General features: G+C 50.3%; 1 protein-coding gene and 1 pseudogene across 2 annotated transcripts in view; one reads left to right on the forward strand and one right to left on the reverse strand.

Annotated features, from left to right (window-relative positions):
- LOC102566361 (ovotransferrin) overlaps nucleotides 1-2,888 on the reverse strand; it is a 28,344-nt gene extending 25,456 nt beyond the window's left edge. For both annotated transcript variants that reach the window (XM_059730809.1, XM_059730810.1), the window contains exon 1: nucleotides 2,754-2,888. In XM_059730809.1, coding sequence (XP_059586792.1) covers nucleotides 2,754-2,796 — 43 coding nt within the window. In that variant the 5' untranslated portion in view covers nucleotides 2,797-2,888. The remainder of the gene's footprint in view (nucleotides 1-2,753) is intronic.
- Nucleotides 2,889-13,824: 10,936 nt separating this feature from the next.
- On the forward strand, nucleotides 13,825-13,943 carry LOC132251983 (5S ribosomal RNA; annotated as a pseudogene).
- Nucleotides 13,944-21,903: the final 7,960 nt, after the last annotated feature.

Genomic DNA, 21,903 nt, shown 5'->3' on the forward strand with positions numbered 1-21,903 from the left:
GGTACACGGCCTGTCTCTTGCTGCCACACGATACCTACTCCAGCCAGCCCACACCACCCTCTTACCCAGACCTTTGCCACATACGTCACTGTTAAAACACAATTGATCTGGTAAAATATATTGCAGATGTGGAATTTTGTACCATTTTGAAAGGAAGACATAATAAAGATATGCCCATATATTAAAAGTTTAAGCTATTGGTAAAGATTGAGATGTTAGACACGAAGAAATCCTTTGCGCATGCTGTGGTACTGTGATATTGTAGCACAGTGCAGTATAATGGAATGTGCTGAACACTGGGTATTGTAGATTTGGAAAATGTTTGTCAAAGGTGAAGCGGTCACATTACCTGAAGTGCTAATTTGTAACACCACATACCATAGATAACGTGCTGATATATATTATACACCCACACACCTTGGACCAAAACTTTCAGAATATATATACAAATACAAATATATTATATGTGTGACACCATTGATAGCACATAACAAATATAAATTGACATACATATCTATTAATGTAAATCAATAGTTATTTGATATTTAATATTTATATAAAATATATTTGCATTTATTATTCGCTATTGTCATTGTTTAGGATAGCAAGATGCTGATTAGTGTCGTTGGTATTATGCAATACAGCTCACTTCGTCAGACGCATCTAATGCCCTCTAGCTACACACCTGATGCCCTAATTAGTTGGTCTATAAGGTGAAATTGCCCGGAAGAAGAAAAATGTAATCGTAATCCCTGCCTGTAATTTAAGGCATGAAGTAGCAGGGCAAAAGGAGAGAGGAGAGTCCAAAGGGTAACAGAGATAAGATTATGCAGACACACAGGTTATCAGTTTGTGCAGAGCTTGCTTCTGCCTAGACATTGCAACACGCTTTGTATTACAAATTGAGACTGACCTCCATTTCTCATGATTCTGGCCACCTACCACAACCACATACCCTTTGAAGTTTGTCATACCCATGCACCCTTATGACTCTATGTTAAACCAACATGTGAGGTCACTACAGCTACTCCGGAACCTCTCCCACAACCTAAAAAATATTGTAGAATAGTTTGTTTTTTTCTTTTCTATCGTTTTCATCCTTTTACAGTTCCCTTTTCCCCTTCCTTCCTCTCAGGTGCTCTCTGGGAATTTGCTGCATACCCCAAGGTGAAGATACACAGTTCAAGAAGCACTGCTGTAAAGTCAAGACTTTGTCTGTCTGCTAAGAAACAGTTGGCAGCCTCAAGACAGACAGACATGACAGCTGTATCAGTATCAAAGGATACCAGTACAAGCTGTTGCAGTAGACCTGTGAGGTCTGCATGCTCCTATCAGAATACACGTGCATCAAAACTTTTACAACTTAGCCCCATCTCATTCACAGTTGAAGTTACAGTGATTTAGCTCATTCTTTGGTAGGGAAGTATGCAGCCCTAACAGGTACATTGTAAAAGCTGATGCACTCAGGCAAGCAACAGCTCTCCTGTTCTTTTAAGGCAGTCAAAAGTTAGGCCTGTCCATAGCATAAGATACTTACAGGGTCCCCATCACTGCAGTATCAAAGCTGTTTATAGCCTTTGATACAAATTCTCCTTTAATATATTAGTACTATTGCCTTTTTTTTACAGGTGCAAATCTGAGGGACAGCGAAACTGAGGCTCATGTCTGCAAAGGTATTTAGGTACCCAGTGCAGATTAGGTACCAGTGAAATGACGGGAAGTTAGGCACCTAAATGCTATTTGTGGATCTGAGCCAAAGTTACTTGAATCATCACAAATATGAATGGTGTGGCTATTTACAGCGTTGTTCCCAAGAAGGTCACAAGAGGATTCTGTCCTACAGTTATTTTCAAGAAAAAGAGCACAGAGCTCCTACAGCTGCCCCGGGAGTGGTGCAATGCCATGTGCCTGCCGTCACTGGGCTGCACAAGTGGCAGGACACACATGGCGTTGCACCATTACCAGGGCAGATGCAGCAGCACGCAAAGCCCAGAGGACAGCACCAGCCACCTCCGCCCCATGCACAAATTAGGGGGGCACATGCACCCTGGGCCTCTGCCAGGGTGTGTGCAGCAGTGGGAGCCCCACACCCAGCCCAGCTGGGGCCACATTTACCCCAGCCCCTATTCCTGTCTGTGCCTCCCTCCCTCACCATGGGGACCTCAATCTGCCCCCCCTCCCAGGCCTTTCCCCTCCTGCATAGACTTACCTGCTAAGGTGGGGGGGTGGGGGGGAGGAGGAGGGAAGCACACGTGCACATGCTCACCCCCCCCCCCCAAATAAATTTAATATAAAGGGATACGTGAGCTGAAACTTTGAGACAGAAAGGGTACACTTGTTTTAAAAGTTTGAAAACCCCTGCTTTACAGGAAAGCTGCCCTGTTGCTTCTGAGAGCCCCAACACATCTCCGGCTGCAGTGACAGCCCACTAGAGGGACCTCTTTATCCTCTTCCTGCAGTGGAGAGAGCACATTGTTGTGACCAAAGCTAGTGGCACAGTTGTTTCTTCTCTACTGATACTGCAGGGAACAGCTTGGAAAGAGCAGACTCCCAAAGGCGGTCCTTTTTCCACTGCTTCAGTGCCTGGTTTTTCCTTTGCTTTGTGTACTGTGCAGTCTCTAAATGACTACTTGAATGTACTCTGCCTTGTAGCTCCACTGATTCTGCTACAGAACGGCCTGGCTGGTCCTAGGTATTGCGTGGGGCTCCTGAATCCTAGTTAACAGCCCCATCCCAACATTGCAACCACTTACCCAGTACCCCAAAGGACAGCGCAGCACAGAGGGCGAGCTTCATCCTTCTCTCTTGGGGTTGGCAATTGGGGAGTGCTGGGGCCTTGCTCACAGACTGCCCCTCTGAGTCTGTGACAGCTCTCAAGCTACTCTCTTGGTCTTTTATAAAGGAACAGGGCCGGCTGTGTTTGCAGAAGCAATGACCTAAGACTGTTTGTCATTCTTTGTTTCCCAATAGCTCCCAAATCCCAGCCCTCCCTCCCCTGATCAGCCCATTTACCGGAAGAATTTCACTTTGGCACGGAGTCGTATAGCAGGCCTGGGTGGGAGCAGGGCAAGGTGTTGCTGGTTCCACCAAGGGGCTTAACATGGAAAATTCCCACTTTGTGAAATGCAAATTCCATCTGGGGCTGAAACACAGTGGGACGGGCTGTTTGCTTTGTTGCAGCCACCCCCTGCCTCGTAAAGGCTAATCTCAGAAAGCCCCAATGGATCTGAAGCTAAATCTAGATGATTTTCCATTAACTATTTCCTTTCTTTCCCATCACTCTTACCTTTCAGCAATTCAGTGAAGCTATTCCTATTACGGAAGCCTTTATCCATCCCGTGCCCCTGGCCAAAGCAATGGGACACTGGTATGTGAACCACAGAGCATATGGTAACATTGCTATAACGGAGGCAGTGGAGTCGGTGATGGTGACCTTTCAGGTAGATGGCAGCTTTCCTCCAGGAGCAGGGATTGCCAAGTGATCTACCATCTACCAGAAGAAACTATGGGCTGCAGATCCACTCTTGAGCCCATCCCCACCTGTTCTAACTACTTTTCTTTCCTAGTCAGTGCCACATATTTTGGGGGCAGGGCAGGCTTTGGGCTCCCAGGCAGAAGAGTGGTTGTCACATCTTGTGTCTTCATATGGGTTTTTGTTAAACACCTTGGATTCTACAGATGGAAACAGAGTGAGTCCAGCAGCAAGGTGACGATAGCATATATCCAAATGCACTCTTCTATCACTCTAGTGCAGCTGCTTTCAAATTGAAATGTTGGGGCCAGCAATACCCAAGAACACTGCCCTCATCACCTCCCTCTAACTGCTGTTTCTTCTTCCCTCTCACATCACCTAAAACACCTGTGATCACTCATGGTTTGTCTTGTGCGCTAATGCCATTGAATCTACACCTTACTGTCCTGCATGGGTCGCTTCTCCAAATGATCAAGCAAGTTGCTATGAAAACACTCTTCCCAGCCTACTGCTCCAGCTCTGCCTCTCAATCCCCATCCTCAGCCTGGGTCTTTCCCTACATAGCCCCTACACCAGTAAAGCACTTAAGTTCACGACTGACCTTAAGGATCTGCTTAAATCCCACTGAAGCCATCTTGCCCTTCTCCAAGAATAATTCCAACACACTTGCACTGCCCAAGGCACTCTGCAGAAATGGTCCCGTCTAGAAGTAGAAACCATTTCCATAGGCTGAAAACATTCCAGTCCAAGAGATTTGGGAATCCTGCTTAAATTGGGAAAGTTTTGTCCAATTCTTCCAGCTTTCATGAATAGAGGGACATCCCTTCCTGGTGCCCGAGACAGTCAAGTTCTCCACTGAACACCAATACCCACTTCTTCTGTGAAGGTGTCAAATATTAACACACTTCAGGATCATTCAAATTCCACCTAGTATAAAAGACAAGGAATAAAAAGGATACAAGTGAAAGCATTCTGAGGGCCTGTCTGTACCACATCAGCAGTGGGTCCTAGGGAGGATGTAGGGGAATTTGTCCCAACCACACAAGTCTACTGACAGAGAAACCAAAGCCAGAATCTGCCTATGAGGCTGCTCCAGACTTGTCCCCAGTGCTCACTCTTGAGCCCTTGGTCTCCAGTCAACCCAAGAGCAGGCATTGGGCATGAATCCAAAGCAACTTCATGGGCAAACTTTCAGCTCTGGAGTACAGTGTCATACTGTGGTGGGCAGAGCACACTCAGTCCTATCTTCCCTAAGATCCATCACTGATGCAGCAAGTCTGCTAGTGCTTTCCCACCATGTCTTTGTCTGACCCCTAGATAGTTCTATATATGGTAGTTCTCAAAATAGTTACTGCAAGTTTCAGTTGTGCACTATGCCCAGCACTCTGTTGGGGGGAAAGACAAACATGAGCACAAGACCTAAACATCACTGATGCTTCAGTGTAGCGCTTCACTGATGCTTTGGGCTGAGCCTCTATACATAGTTGACTATTACCCTAAGGAAAGGAATATGGTTAATGGTTATCAATTCATGGGACTCCCTTCCCCCACTTCCCAAAACAAAGTGTTTCATTCATTCCAAGGGTCTGAAGTAACTAAGACCTAACACAATTCTTTCCAGTGCCCCAGTACCCATGTTCTAAGGATGTGGACCCACACATCTGGAGCCCTTTCAAATGGGGAACATTTTAAAACATCAGCAGCTGACTGACATGTTCTGATTATTATAGGTGAACAACCCAAGAATTTAAACATAGCAAAACCCCCTCCAACTTCAATACTCCTTCATCCAGGTTTAAAGTTGGAATAGTTCTCGGGTTGTTCACCCACAATAGTTAGAACACACCACCTACTTCCCTTTCAGGCTGTCCCCCTCCGAATATACATGTGTTTAGTTTCTAAGAGATAGGCGCTCTACTTCTGTTCAAGCTTGGAGATCCCAGTACCTTGCTTCATCACAGAATTTTAAAACTCTCCTACTGCAGTCCGAAATCCAGCATGATGTCGATGCGTGTTCGGAGGGATTCACTTCTTTCCCACTATGCTCCATCAGCCTACAATGGTCACGTCCTTCAGTCATCTTTTAAAGTACTGTTTTTGCTACAGGCATCCAAACAATCAAGTTTCACAGAGTCATAAACTAAGGATGCCATTTGTTCAAATAAAGGGTAGAAATATGTGGGGGTTTTACATTCCAAATGTTGAATGTCTTTAGTTGTAATGATAACCATGACAGATAAGAGGTCTACCACTTATTGGATGAATAAGAGGGACATGGTGAAAAGCAACTGGTTGGAAACAAGTTAGGCCAAGGCAAACGTAAAAAATATCCCTTGATCTATCCAAAGAAGGGACAATCTGTTATTCAACAGGCAACCACTGTGTTCTAATGCAATGCTCTGAAACCCTTCGTTCAAAGCATGTCAGTTCAAAGACACTTTTTTTTTTTTTTTGGTAATGCTTGAGAACAACCAGAGATCTTCCCTGGGTTCTCCTCAGCTCTGAAAGTAGCAGTAGTAGTATCTAGATCAGGGGCCAGCAACATTTTTGGGTGCTGAAAACACCCACAACTTCAGCTTATAAGATGTTGGTGTGCCAGGGGTGGATGACGGGGGGAGCCATGAGGGGCCCAATCCTTGTTGTTGCCATGTAGCCCTGGCCCCTTCCCCACCATCCACCCAGAGGCACGTGTTCCAAGCAAAATGCCTTCGAGTGCCACACCCTGGCACCCATGCCAAGGGTTGCCTACCCCTGATCTAGATCTATATACCAAGCTAGTTTGTGAAAGCTGCAAATATTCTTTACAACATTATCCACTTTCTTTTAATCTTTCCCTCTTACGCATTGTTTCCTATATCACTGTCTTACTGATGGACCTTGAAATTATGTGGCATTATGACTTGCAGCCATATACAGGCATCAGCCTATTGGCAGCACACATGGTAGCAGTGTTGTTACTCCCTAACAGAGGGTGCAAAAGATACGGATTCCTACAAATAAAAAATATCCTCCTCCATCACCCCCTGTTCTTGATGGCAGTCTAGCTGACCTGAAAGACAAAACGGGTCAACCATATTAAGATTCAGGAAAACAGTCCCTACTGATGTGAAACACTATTTCAAGGTGGGTCTCATTTCTGGTCTTGTTTAAAGAAGTCATCTAAAGCTGTAAATAAAATTCATTTATCTTCAGAATTTAATCCTCCCACCCACTGAAAAGTCCCACAGGAGGGGAAGGGGATTAGGAATTTCCACAAGTTCAGATTTATGGAGTTTTGGCCCAGTGTTCCCTTCCAGAGGAGAGGTTTGTTGTGCACTAATCTTTTAAGCACTACCGAGACAGCAGGATCACAGGGTCTGCACCAAGAACCCCAAGGTACAGACAATAGTCCCCCTTCTTATGATATCCCACAATCCACGTGGCTGCACTGTCTGCGCATTTACCTTCTGCCTTGTGCTGAAAAAAGCAACCTACAAATGCCCTATGACAGCTGCTCCTTCAGTGAGGGAGGGCTCAGGAGCAGAGCTGCTCTTCCAGTCTGCCATACGCCAACTCCAGACAGGTAGGGGCTTCTCAGCTCACAGAGGGGAAGTATGCTGTTCTGGGGCTGTATGCTCCCTAATTTGTCCTTATCCAGGGACATAACAAAGAAATTGGTGCCCTGAGAATGGGGGAGAGGGGTGGGGGAGTGCAGCATGAGAGATGGGGAGCAAATCTGATCTCCCAACATGCAAGCTGCCTCTACAACATAGGCTGCTGCTACTAAAGCATGGGCTGTTGTGCAGATTCCCTGGGCCCAGCTATTCTGCAGCCCTCCCCACACCCCCACCAAAATTGGCACATTGGCCGGGTGCCCAATCAGCCACCCCTAGCTACTCTGTTACAAGATCATAGGAAAGTAGGGCTGGAAAGGACCTCACATGGTCATCAAGTCCAGCCCCCTGCTCAAAGCAGAATCATCCCTGACTAAACCATCCTAGGTGTATCTGTCTAACCTGCTCTTGGAGGTTTCTAAGCCTGGAGAATCCATGGCTCCTCTAGGTTCTCATCCAATTCTGGGTCCCAAGCCATGCAAAGCCCTCAGTGGGATGCATCTTAACTATAGGAAATACCAGCCTCCACAATTGTTCCTACTGAACAACCCCATTCTTGGCAATTTTTTCACTGAACCCAAGGCAAAACTTGCAGATGCCAGGGATAAAGTATACTTAATCTCCAGCGTTCACCTGTGCAATGCCTTCCCTCTGAAAGTCAGGGTATATGTCTTGCCTTTTTCTAAGCTTAGCATAACGCTGAGAGCTTTGCAAAGGCCTTCCTCAACGTAAGTAAACACACAAAGGGTCCTAGCATCTTCTCAATACCCTACAGAACACTTCCCCTGGTACAACCCTGCAAAACATGATCCTGCTGAGGGAGAAGAACTGATCCATCCTCAGACTGATAGGAGGGATCTGGTATGGCAACAGACACTTTAGAACTGGAGGTGGGAAGAGAAGGACACAGACTAGACTAGACTAGACTAGACAAGATGGACAGAGGTAGCTAGGGGGAGGGGCAGAGAGAAAGAGAGAGAGACTGCGGGAAAAAGGTTAGGGAAAACCAGGTCTTGTCAACAAGCTTTAAAAAAATACATGTTATAAAAGGAGTGGCTCTTCTCAACATGCATCAACAGACTGAACATTTCTCAGCTCTTCTTGGCTGAGGCACTGTATATTCTTTTGCAAATTCTTTTTCATGCCCTACAACAGGGGTGGCCAACCTGTATGTAGTATGTGCTCCACCAGTGGTATGGACAGCCTGTGTGTGTGGCACATGGCAGATTATGGAGGGACCAGGGAACACAGCAACACAGGGCAGGGAGCACAAAGCTGAGAAACAGATCAGGCAGGGAGAAGAAAACAGAGCAATAAATCAGGCAGGGAACAGAGCACAGAGCAGAAAGTAGAGAAGCAGGGGAAGAGGATCTGAATGGCACTTGGATAGGGTGTAAATTGCTCCCCGCCCCATGTTTCTGTGTGGGGTGAGTAGTGCTGGATTCTTGATTTATTCCGCGACAGTGTTTCTGCTGCTCCCGCTTTTCCATCTTCTGTTGCTGTCATGAGGTTTCAGAGTATTGTGATCCCTCCAGCAGACTCTTCCTCCATTTGGGGGGGTCCTGTATGATACTTTCCCAAGAGTTGACATTGATGTTGCTTTTTTTTTTTTTTAAGTTGACCTTGAGGATGTCCCTGAAGTGCTTTCTCTGTCTTCCTCTTCAGCATAGACCTAGGATGAGATGAGAGAATAAAACTTCCTTCAGGAGTCTGGAGTCAGACATCCAGATGACATGGCCAATCCTGATGATTGCCTCAATGCTCATGGTGTTTGCTTGCAGGAGGACACTAACATTGGTTTATCTGTCTTCCCATTAGATGCAGAGGATATCCTGTAGGCAGCACTGATGGTACTTCTCCAACATCTTTGTAGGTCTCCCGTACATTGCCCATGTCACAGCTCTGTACAGCAAGGTGGGGATCATGATTGCTTGATAAACCATGAGTTTGGTTTTGGATCTGATGTTGCAATCTCCAAACACCCATTTCTTCAGGTGTCCAAAAGCTGCACTTGCACATTTGAGGCAATGTTGTATTTCTTCACTGATGTCAGCCTTCTGGGAGAACTGGCTTCCAAGGTATGGAAAATACTCATCGTTCTCCAGAAGCTCACCATGGATCTGGATTACTGGAGATGGGGACTGTTCATTAGGAACTTCTTGGTGGAGGACCGTCATCTTCTGAATGTTAAGCATCAGTCCCGTTTTCCTGTATGCCTCAGTAAAGACGTTGACAATTGCCTGAAGGTCTGCTTCTGAGTAAACGCACACTACAGCACCATCAGCATACTAGAGCTCAATGATTGAGGTTGGGGTGGTCTTGGTTTTGGCATAGAGTCAGATGAGATTAAAAAGCTTACCATCCATTCAGTAGTTTAGCTCTACTCTAGCTGGAAGCTTGTGGGTGATCAAATGTAGTATCATGGCAAGTAATATTGTGAAGAGTGTTGGAGCAATGATGCAGCCTTGCTTAATTCTTGTCTTAACCTCAAAGGGATCTGTGATGGATCTTGTCATGACCCAAAGGTCTGATTTTTTTGTGTGTGCTTCGGCACTCGAATTATCCCCGTGGGTTTACCGCTTCATTGCACGGAGGAGTTCTGCTGCGCAGAGAACCCGCGTGCAAAGGAGTGTTCCCGCCACTTTGCAGCGATCTTTGCAGGGTGCATTTCCTTTGCAACGCAGAAATGCACGGTGCAAAGAGTTCCCGCTCGTCGTATGCAAATTTGTGCCCCGCAGTTGGCTAGTTCTAAATTATTCACACGTGGCGGCTAGCAATTGGCCTGCTAGCCGTATAAGAGGCTTGAGCAGTTTCCGCCCAAGCCGAAGAGGACTCCGCATCCATCTCGTGGGGACTCTGGGCGTGCGCAGCAGGGTAATAGAAACCCTGTGTGTTGCTCAGAGGAGTTTGGCGGCCTGATCCACCGCCCACCTCTTCCCGTCTTCGAACGGAGCCTACTATAAGACGTAACGACGAGTTTTATGCGCCCTTGTCCTGGACATCCGGAGTTTGTCCGCGTGGAGCCTAGCAAGCTCCACGTGATTGTTCGTGCTCTGTCTGCGTGGAGCCTTGCAACCTCCACGTGTGTTCGTGTTTTCTGTTGTAACCGCAACTCAAGCAAGTTCTCAGCCTACACCACGACCATCTCGGTGTAAGTAAAATAATCTTAAAATCAACCGTTACGTGTCTGTGCCTAATTCTAGCTCGGCACCCGCCCTCTCCGACCCGGCCTGCCCGGGCTGCCAGCCACAGCCTGCATGCAGAGCGACGAAAGCGACCCAGGGTCTGACCCGGCGCGCACAGATCTATTACTGGGAACCACTGCTCACATACTGTCATGGAGCAGACCATTTGTCAATGGTGACAAATTTCAGTGGGCATCCATACTTCAGAAGGATCCTCCACAACACTTCTCAGCTGACAGTCCAAAGCTTTTGTGAGGTCAAAGAAGGCCATGTAGAGAGGCTTATATTGTTCCCAGCATTTTTCCTGCAGCTGATGAGCTGTAAAGATCATGTCAGTTGTGCCTCTTCATGCCCTAAACCCACACTGAGATTCCAGGAGGAGCTCTTCAGCAAGTGGAAGTAGATGGCTCAGGAAGTTTCTTGCTATGATCTTCGTGGTGAACAGTGAGGTGATCCCTCTGTAGTTTCCACAGTCAGACGTGTCTCTTTTCTTGAAGATTGTCACAACCCTGGTGTCCCTGAGGTCATCTGGGATTTCCTCCTCATTCCAGATTCTTAAGATGAGGGCATGAAGCTGTGATGTTAGTTTCTCTCCCCACTGCTTGAAGATTTCCACAGAGATTCCATCAGCTCCAGATGTCTTGTTGTTTGTCATCTGCTTGATGCCTTTCCTCACCTCATCTGAGATCATCTCTGACTGGGTGCTGCAGGATGGAATTGAGAACACTCTCATCAACAGCAGAATCTCAACTGAGACGGTCTTCAAAGTGTTCTTTCCAATGGGCATTGGTGGTTCCTCTTTCCTTGATCAGGTCTCCTCCATCCTTAGGTCTCAAGGGAGTTGGTCTCTGAGTGCTCAGACCATAGATGGCTTTGGTGGCACTGAAAAAAAACATGCATCATGAAGGTCAGTGAGATATTGAATCTCCTTAGCCTTACTGTTTGTTCTTCATATTGTGGATCCTCCTTTGGACCTCTGCGTGGCTTGTTGGAGATTCAATTTCTTTTGCTTGGAGTTCGTGTCATTTTGCCAAGCACAAAAGGCCCTGTGCTTGCAATCGATCAACTCTTTGATCTTTGAGTCATTTTCATCAAATCAGTCTTGATGTTTCCTGGTTGAGAATCCAAGTGTCTCTTCACAGGAGCTGATGACAGTGGCCTTGAGGGCACCTCACATACCGCTGACATTCTCCCATTGTTGTTGATTGGAATTCACTAATTTTTCATTGAGGCACTGGTGGAAGAGGTCTCATTTGCTTGGGTCCTTGAGTCCTTCAACGCTGATCTTTCCATCAGCATTGCTCTGGCTGCAGCCAGCATTTGGGAGCCAGTTTGAGTGACATAACCAGGCACATCAGCCAATGATCAGCAGCAAGCCGTACCACCATGAATATGCCTGATCTTGTCTGAGTTCAGAAGCTAAACAGGGTTGAGCCCGGTTAGTACGTGGATGGGTAACCGCCTGGGAATACCAGGTGCTGTAGGCTTTTCCAACCGTTGCGCGCATCCTGGCCAGCCCTTCTTTCTTGGTCCCTGGCCGGGGGCCCGGGTTGCCCGGTGCCCCTGGCTTCCTGGGCTGGGCGCTGCTAGGCAGGCAGGCAGGCGCGTGTGCTGCAGGCTCCCCGCCCCAGCCCTGGAGCACCGGGCAGGGGCAGGGGCAGGGGAGCCCTTGCCCGAGGCGCGTGGGCCTGTGTGGAGGGGAGCAGGCGGGGGAGCTTGGGGGAGTGCTGCGCCCCCAGCCCGTGGGGGCGGGCCTGGCGCTGGTGCTGGTGCTGGTGCCGGGCGGGCTGGGGGTGCCGAGGCGGCAGCGTGCGAGCCCAAGCACATCACAATTGCCCTTTACCGTCTGGGGCCGTAGGTGCGCCTTGCCCAGGCTCCTGCGTCGCCCCGTGGCAGGGAGCGGACGCTGAAGGGCCGAGGGGCCTGCGGAGAAGCAGGGGGGGGTTCCGCTGCCGCTCTCTCCCCTGCCGCCGGCAGCGGCGAAGGTCTCGGCCGTTGTCCTTGGGAGGCTGCGCGCCTATCTGCCGCGCCGAATGGCCGCCGGCGGCCCTTTCCAGCGAGAATCCGAGCGAGCCCTTTGTGAGCCCGGCTGAGTGGTCAGGTTGCGCGGCGTGTGGTGGCAGGACGTTCCGCGCGTGAGCGGCACGGCACGGCCTGGGGTAAAAGAGCTGCCTGGGGGCCGTTTGCAACTTCCCAGCTGCGGGGTTCACGCCATGAGCCCTGGCCCGTGTCTCGTGCGAGACGGGAAATGGGGAATCCCCACCGAGTCCTCTCTTTGCCGCTCGCTCGGGAGTTTGGAAACCCTCAGCACGTCCCGCCTCCGGCGTCTCTTTTCTGGAGGGAAAAGGCCTGGCCTCGGGAGCCTCTCCTCCCGCGGGGGACCCTCCGTGCCGCTCCTCCGCCCGGCTGCCCTTCTCTGTGCCCGCTCCGTGTGTGCCGCGGGAGGTGTGGGGGCCGGAGCGGGGCCCAGCTTGCCAGGCGTGGACGCAGCGTGGATGCAGGAGGGGGCGCCGTGGTCCTTTCGGTTGCCAGACCCTTGCGCAGGTGGCCCCGGTCCGCCTTGGCCGTGACCCCGGGGCACATTTTTCTGTGGCCGGCACTTCTGGCCAGCTCGCTACTCGCCCCCTTTCCCAGGTCCCGTTCGCCTCTGTTAGAGAGCACGGGGTCCGGCACGGGCCCCTGGCGCACCCCGCCGCTTGCTTCTCTCTGTCCTGATAAGGGCCCGTTTCCGCTCCCTCCCAGCTTCCGATCCGCAAGTGGACGTTCCCGCCACTCCCCGGACTGCCTGGCATAGTGACGAGCCCCGGGTGGGGGACCTTGTCGGAGGCTTGGCGGAAGGAAGCGGGAGACGGCCGTTGGCAAGCGGGCCGCCCCGATCCACCTGCTGAATGACACTCTCCGAGCACTCCAGGCAGCCGGCGAGGCGCGGTTTCCCTGGGGCAGAGCCGCGTTGCTTGCTCCCCGGCAGTCGGTGTTCAGGCAGGCGCCGAGCGGTTCTGTATTGGACGCCTGTTTCTCCCGGTTTGCCGGGAGCAGAAGATAGGCCGCCTGGCCCGTGGTGCCCTGCATCCCCTCTGGAGCCTGTGCTCGGGTGCTGGCAGCCCACCAGGGCTCGGGGACCCGGGCGGTTTTCGGCGGGGGCTTGCGTGCTGCGGTTAGGAGCGCGGCCATTTCCGTGCGGGTGTTGGTGGAGCGTGGCAGGGGATTTGCCCAAGCTGGGGATGTCTTTTCCTGGTCGTGGCTTAGGATTGGGTGCGGTGGTGGGGGCAGGCTGTGTGCATGGCCAGGAGGGGAGAGGAGGGGCCTGGGTGGGGGGGTAGGGTGCTGGAGCAGGGAGGTGGGAGGCCGGCAGCAGGCTGGAGTTGGGGGAGGCGGGCTGGGGTCTGGCGGTATGCGCCCAGGGCGGACAGGGGCGGTAGGCCATGGGTGCACGCGGGTTGGTGTTGGGCGCACGTGTGAGGGGAGGGGCAGGCTGTGTGCGCGCGCGGGGAGGTGGGGCGGGCCGGGAGCAGGCGTGCGGGGTGGGGGTGGGGTGTACGCCGGCCTGAAAAGGGCCGGGCGAGGCAGGGCTGGCGCCTACGGCCATACCACCCTGAACATGCCCAATCTCATCTGATTTCAGAAACTAAGCTGGTTTGGGCCCGGTTAGTACCTGGATGGGAGACTGCCCGGGAATACTGGGTGCTGTAGGCTTTTGCTGTTGTGCACAGCCTGGCCAGTCTTTTTTTTTGGTTCATGCTTGCCCAAGTGCCCCCAGTCTGCCTTGGTCATGACCATGGCACGCAACTTTCTGTCAGCAGCACGTGTGACCAGCTCGCTACTTGCCCCCTTTCCAGATCACTTTTGCCTGTGCTAAAGAGCACGGCCCTGCTCCCCCTGGGGGACCCTGCTGCTCGCTTCTTTCCATCCTGAAAAAGAACCATTTCTGCTCCTTCTTTGCTTTGGGCCCTGAAGCCAGCTTCTGAACCGCAAGTGGACATTGCCGGTGCTCCCCTGACTGCCTCGCTCAGTGATGAACCCCAAGTCAGGGACCTTATCAGAGGCTTTGTGGAAGTCCAGGCAGCCAGTGGCAAGCGGACCACCCTGATCCCCCTGCTTAATGACACCTTCCAAGCACTCCAATAGGCCGGCGAGGTGCGGTTTCCCTCGGGCAGAGCCAAATGGTTCTTTTTTGGATGATTGTTTCTCTCTGTTTGCCCAGTACTGAAGTTAAGCTGACTGTCCTGTAGTTTCCTGCATCCCCTGTGGAGCCTTTTTTAAATATGGGAATCACGTTGACGGCCCTCCAGTCCTCTGGTACCAAGGCTGTTTGTAATAATAAGTTGTATGCTAGTTAGTAGCTCAGCAATTTCCACTCTCACCTTTTTAGGGCCCTGGGGTAAATGCCATCAGGTGCTGGTGATTTGCTACTGTTTCATTTATCAATGTCCTCTACAACATAATCTATCGAAACCTCAGTTAGGGTCAGCTCCACTCCCTAGAGAGGAGTGGATCTGGTGAGGGAATCTCCCGAATATCCTCCCAGGGAAGGCAAATGCAAAGAACTCATTGAGTTTCTCAGCAATGGCCCTGTCATCCATTAGCACCGCTTTTCCACCCTGATCGCCCAGGCCACATGTACACCTGCCAGGGGTTTAGTTCTCCCTACATTGAAACAGTGGGTTTTTAATCAGTGGGCTTTTAATTGTGCCGATTAAAAACCCACCATTTCAATTTAGGGACCTCCATCATCATGGTGGAAGTACTGGCCCCATCAGCTCACGCCCCCCACTACCTCTGCCGTGGAGCAGGCAGGCTCTGCCAAAGGAAAAAGAACAAAAAAACAGTGAGGGGCCCAATCCTTTTTTTTCCTGTAGCCTGCCCACGGCTCCCGCAGTCATGGGGGTGAGCTGCCAGCAATCCCTGAGCGGCAGGGGACTCCTGTGCTTCCCTCTGTGGCAGCACCACTCCCTGTGTGGCACCGCTTGCTAGCATCCTGCCCAGGCAGTCCTGGCACCACCACCACAAAGAGAAACACCAGCCCCGAACCCCACAGCTCAGGGGCTGCACAGCCGGGTGTCAGCACACATGGGCAGGCTCCACTGGGGAAAAACAAAAAAGTGACAGGGGGCCTGATCCTTTTTGTCTCCCTGAGCCTGCCTTTGTCTCCCACAGCAGGGGGGTAAGCTGCCCGTGAGTCGTGTAGCCCCCTTGCCACTTCCTTTTTTTTTTCTCAGCAGAGCATGAGCTGCCACCCGGGCAGGGTGCTAGCTGCGCAGGTGCAGCCCCAGCTCACAGACAGCACCCACCGGATCTAATGGTACACAGGGAGCTGGAAGCTTGGGTGTGCTCAGGGAAGCTCAGGCTTGGCTTTCTCATGTCTGTGGAAGCAACGAAGGGCTGGCTGCGCTGCGTGCAACAGCAAAAGGACATGTTACCAGGATAAGCCTTCTACCTAGCAAGCAAGATTTAGCTTCCAGCATAAATGTAGCTGCGCTCCTTACCCATATCCTTGATACCCACATAGACCTTGACCCACCAGCTTCTCCCCAACCCTCCTTAGCACCTTATGTACACAGCCTGTGAGGTCCACTACCTTTGCACCCGGTAGGTAAGTCACCATGTGGTCCTCTCGGATGTCACAAACCCAGCTATCTATATGCCTGATAATCAAATCTCCCGCTACCACCACCTGCCCCTTCTGTCCTGTGGGGTTCCCTCCCTTGGAGGAGTATCCTATGTGCCAGAAGACACTGTACCATCAGCTGGAAGGTGGGTCCCATCTAAAGGATAGTTTCCCTCCGTCCCTGCTTGATGCCCTCCATCCCCATGGCTCTCAGTCCCCTCAGCAGCATGGGAGCTGCTACAATGAAGGTGGGACTGCTCTACAACACCCCTAAAAGCCTCATCTATGAACCTCGCTGCCTCCCTTAGCGGCTCCGGTTCTACCAGCCTAGCCACAAGGGGATATATTCATTCTCGCAGCACCAGGAGTTCCCTGCACCAATTGCACACATGAAACCTGTCCCTGGGGCAGGTAATCGTACATGCTGCACTCAGTGCAATAAGCTGGGGACCCCCGACCCTGTTGCTTCTGATCATGGGGGGGGCTTGAAACTGGCTTATCTTCTCTTCCACCCCACAGGTCTAGGGGTCTCCTGCGGGGGTTGGACTTTCTCAAACCGTCTTGTTTGGCTGACAGTGTGGGGAGGGGAGGGGCTGAAATCTGGCTTTTTTTCAGTCTTGGGGGCTCAAACCTGCCATTGGGAGGGGTGGGGTGCCTAGAACTGGGAGGTGAAGGGGCAGGGGTGGGGCACCAGAAAAGGAAATGGTGGCAGCCCAGTGTTCAAGAGAGGAGTGGAAGTCGAGCGGCCATCAAGGTACCTTAAGAATAGAGGACAGGTCCTCCCAAGGCTGGGGGCGCACAGCAAGCTCCCGCAGGTGGCAGGGGCATGGCAGCGGCAAGTAGGGAGCTCCCACAGGTAGCCGCAGTGGTGTCGGCAGCCAGGGCGGGCAGAGCAGGGAGCTCCCACAAGCAGCCAAGGCAGTGGCCGGGAGGGGGGGAGGGGGGGGGAGTGCTTTGCCACCAAGCACTGAAAAACAGAAGACATAAAGGCGTCCAACAGAAGACCAGAAAACTGGACTGTCCTCTATAAAACCGGATGAATGACCACCCTAAGTGGGAGGGTCAGGGATCAGAGGAGAGGGCTGGAAAGTGTGTACTGGGTGGGAAGCCTTGAAACAGACTTCTCTTGGGGAGAAGCGGCAGCCAGGCTCTTAACAGGGGACCCTGCTCTGTTACTGAGAGTGAGAAATGTGCATCTGTGCTGAGTGAGGAAGGGACACAGGTGAGTGGGAGCTGTGACCAGGCCCAGGAAGACCCAAGGTGGGAGAAGCCAGCAGAGCAGAGCAAAAGCTTAGGGAAAGCTTAGCGAAAGGCACCACAGCTGCATTTGATTGCATTTGGGTTTGGCTTTAAGTTTGCTGCTTAAGCTGGGAAGAAAGGAATGAGGCTGAAGGGTTCTTGATTCCTGGTTCCTTTTCAAAGTTACTGTTTACAAAATTAGAGGCTATTAGTGTAGCCCGGGTGTACATGGCTTTGTACTCCCCTCTCCAATTGAGGGAATTATTGGCAAGGTAGTGTGCTGCGGAGGGACACAACAGCCCAGCAGCCACCTCCATTCCCTATAGAGTCAGGCCCAGTTAATCAATTACTTAACTATATATGCATTTATTATTACAACAAAACTATTAAAGGGTAAGGACATAAATTATACACACAAACATACATACACACACACATATATATGTATATGCACACATATACATACACGCATACATATATACACATATATACATATACATATATACACACATATACACATATACACATACGCATACATATATACATATATGCACACACATATATATCTACATATATACACACACACATATATATATCTACATATATATATACACACACATTTACAAAACAATAAACCTTATATGTATAAGTACACACAACCAATTATTATTTAAAAATACAGATGAACAATAGAACAACCTAGAACAAAGGATATTGATCAGGCAACCTTATAACTATTAATATACAAGCTATTGCTTCAACTTATTCACATAAACCGTAAGGCACAGTCTACAAATATAACCAACAATCCTTAGATTATCTGGGTGTCCTCCAGGGCAGGGGCCCCACTCCCAAGGCACCATTACAGGAAAGGAGGTGGGGGGAAAGAAAAAGGAGAGGAAGACCCCAAAGACTCCTAAGCTCCCCACTATCACCCAGGAGCGGCCCCAACCCTGGGGGGTCCTTCCCCTCTTGGGACCCTCTCTCCGGGGTAACTTACTACTCCAGTCCCAGAGGGTTGCCTCCCATTCTCCAGGTCAAGCTCTGTTCATCTGACTCTGCTGCCACCAGCCTGACTTAGGGCCACATGCACCACTGCGTGTACTGGGCACTTGGCCTTGTGCTAGGGGTTGGAGGACCAGACAGCCTTGTGCAGCACCGGGCTTGGTCTGATCCCGGACCTTCTGGGCAGTGTCGTCTGCCCTGAGCTGCTGTCCCAAGCCACCTCGAGCGGCTCCCAGGGTCTCTCACCCTCTGTGCAGCGCCTCCTGCACTGAGCTCCCAGCCTCGTGCTGGGGGTTGTGGACCTGAGCTGCTCAAGGGGCTCCAAAGATCCTGCTCCATGCACCAGCCTGTGCTCCATGTCTCTGGCCACATGCCAGAGGTTGCAGACCCGAGCCGCCTAACGCAGCTCCCAGGGCCTGAACGCTGTGCACTGTGCTGTGCACCAAGAGCCTAACCGCTGGAGCCATCCATCACTCCCCACTGATAGAAGTCTTCAGGGAGCCTTCCTGGGCTACTGCTGTGCAGCTCTTCTCAGCTCTTCTAACCCCACTCTTCTCTGTCCCTGAAGCATCTCCCTCGTGCTGCCCGCACAGCTCGGTCGTCCAGACCTGACAGTTTGCAGTCTTCAATCAGGTCCAGGAGAGCTGTTCTCCCCCTCCCCTCAGGAAAGGGGTGCAACTTTATTTCTCTTGCTGCCTCCTGATGGGCTCCACCAATCAAAACAGCAGGATCTCAAGCCTGGGCCTCAACCCAAGCTCTGAAACACAAGCCTGCTAAATTAGCATGTCTAATTCATTGCTAAAGAGTCAGATTTTCATCAAAAATGTGTTTTTATGCTCATTTTTATTAGACTAATAAAACTGTAATATAATATAGCAAATATTATAATAAGGGACTGAGATTAGGCTGGGATTATGGGGCAAAATCCACAATGGGTCACCCCAAACCACACACGTCCTCCACCAGGGGACTCCCCTGGCCCTACCCAACCCAGAGCTTGGTTTTCAAGTGCCATCCTCCCACCTGTCAGCCCCCTGTGCCTGCATGTTAAGTACATGGTGTTGAATATGTGCCGACTTGGTCCATTTTCCTTATTGGCTTTTCTCATTTAATACAGAATGGTCTTCTCAGACAGAAATTTTGGCCAGCATGAGTGATTTTTGGACAAGCACTTCTCACATCTTTAAGCAATGAATATGTAATCTTATCTATCCATTTAGAGTGATTTTCTTCTACTTTGTGCAAATACAGTTTTAACATAAAATATTGATGTAACCCAGGTGGTACTCCAAGAGGTACCCCCTCTCCAATTGAAGGGATCAAAGCAGGTGCACAAGTGCTGAGCCCCGGCCTCATGACGAGCTGCCTGGCCTCTTATTAGAGGAGCTGGAAGCAGAGCTGGGAACCTCTCAGGTCGCTGCTCAGATCCTTGCTGGAGCTGGGGAGCCTCTCCTGCTGGCCGCAGCCTCTTGTAGGGGATCCTGGAGCCCAGCGGGAGCCTCTCCTGCCGGCCGCACGCCGCGCTGCTGAGGGTCCCACTGCTGCCTGCAGGTCCCACTCCTTCAGGTGCTTCCTGGGGCAACTGCTCCCACCCTGCTGGCCCAGCTCTTTGAAACTCCTTCCTTGTGGTCCCTCACTGGTCTCCCCTCACTCAGCTGTGCTGCCCCTTTTATCCCCCTCCAGGTGACCCAAGGGGCCAATCAGGGGACACAGAGGGTGAGTCTCTGGGGCCTGATTGGTGAGGAAAGGGAATCCCAAGTCCTCCAATCATCTTTTGCCCCTTCAAAACCCCTGGGCTAAATCACTGCCAGCTAGCCCATCACACTGATAATTAAGTTAAAGATATTTAAGTATGTGCCCACCACACATTTGCAGTTCCTGATGTCAGTCAGTTCCTTATTCTTCCTTCAGATATTTTGGATTAGAGCATGCAGTTTCCAACCCAGAACTGCACCGCACTGGCACATGTCATGTCTGGTTCAGGACATACACAATCCCTCCTCTCTATTCCTCCTGCCTTCCCCCCTTACCCTACTGCTGCTTTGCCCAGGGGCAGGGAAAGCTCCTGAGCCATTCCTGCCCACTCCAGCCAGGCTGTACAATGGCCAGGCTCAGCTGGGGATAGCAGCTGTGGAGGTGGTGTGGGAGGAATTTCCCCTTCCTGCACCTGCTCCTGGGGGACCGGGCACAGGGAGAAACCCACCCGTTTGCCACCACTGCTGCTGCCATCCCCAGCTGAGCCCAGCCCACAAGCAGCCTGCTCTTGTAGCTGGTATTGGATCAGAGCAGTCAGTGGCATTCATCCTGCATGGGGTAATGTACTGCACTGATCTTCTTGGGGCTGAGAGAACCACAGATTGGGGTGATTACCATTTATTCCTTTGACCCAATCATGGAGTAAAAACTCTGTTAAAGACCTGAATTAACATTCCTTCCCTGGAAATGTAATCAGCCTTTGTTGTTATAAGGACACCAGTGAGGTGATTTTCCTGAGGCCTCTGCTACATATTACAGCTATTAAGTTAGTGCTTGGAAATATGTGACAACTCTATAGCTGGTTTTTATTCAGCTTTAATTCAAACATGTGGCAGGACCAAGTTCCAACAGAACTTGTGCAGGTTTTATATGGACAATGTTTGTAGTAGGGTGCCATCTAAAGATGGGAGTCAAACAAAGAAAATAACTTGGAATTCAAATAAAGCAGATAAAATGTTATATTGAATGTCAGTAGTGTAATAATGATGATGTAGCCATGATGGTGCAGAAATTATGAGAGGCAAGGATTTCTTTGGGTGAGATCTTTTATTGGACCAACTATGTAGTTGGGATAAAGTTAGACAAGCAGCTTTTGAATGCAAAACTTTTCTTCATCAGAGGGAGGCGGGCACAGCATAAGTGAAAAAACAGTAGAGGAAGGAGGGTGAAAGAAATCCCCATGAGTAGCAGGTACGCAATTAACAGAAGAAAATAAGCTGATCCCTGGGAGATCAAGCCCTCTAAAAGAGAGGAGGGTCATTCTCGCCTTTCCTGTGCTGGAAAAAAAATCAGAAATTGGGTAAAATATAGTGTGCCTTAAAACTGATATCCATTTTTATCCTTGATTCTTTGTGTCCAAGATTTATGTATCCATTTATGTTCCAAAGTTCACCTTTTTAAAGGTGTTAGGTAGATTAACCGTGAGCATGAGAATAGTGGGAGGGAATGGTTCTTCTGTGAGAAATGTGCTTCTAGTGGTATGTGTACGTCTCCGTCCTTTATATTTTTTTGTGGTCAAAAAATCATTATCGTTCTGGTGTATAGTTGCTGTTTAGTTTCACCCACATAGTTGCCATAAGAGCACTTGGTACATTGGATCAGATATATCAAACTTTGGCGAAGACATGTGTAGGAACCATAGATTCTGATGGTTTCTTTATGGAGGTGTTGACAGTAGTGGTAGTAGAGATGTGCTGACAGGTTAAGCATTTCTTGCCAAGAAAGGCTGTGTCCCAGTTGATGTCTATTGGGCAGAGGTAAATCTGCTTCTAACGATGAGATGGGCAAGGTTAGGGGGCTGTTTGACAGCCACAAGTGAAGGATCTTTATCTTTGAGTTTAGGCTATAGTTGTTTGCTGAGTCTTCTCATTGGTTCCACTGTGGGGAGGCAGATGGCCACCAGGGGTGTGCAGTCACAGCGGGGTTTCTTTTTTGTATTGTAGCAGGTTACTGTGGGGTATTTAGATAGCTGTTTCAGATGTCTGGTCTATTTTTGTACTGGAGTGTCCTTGTTGCATAAAGGCTGATTTGAGGCTGGTCAGGTGGGCA

This window comes from Alligator mississippiensis, chromosome 7 (assembly GCF_030867095.1).
Source record: "Alligator mississippiensis isolate rAllMis1 chromosome 7, rAllMis1, whole genome shotgun sequence".
Classification (NCBI taxonomy): Eukaryota; Metazoa; Chordata; order Crocodylia; family Alligatoridae; genus Alligator; species Alligator mississippiensis.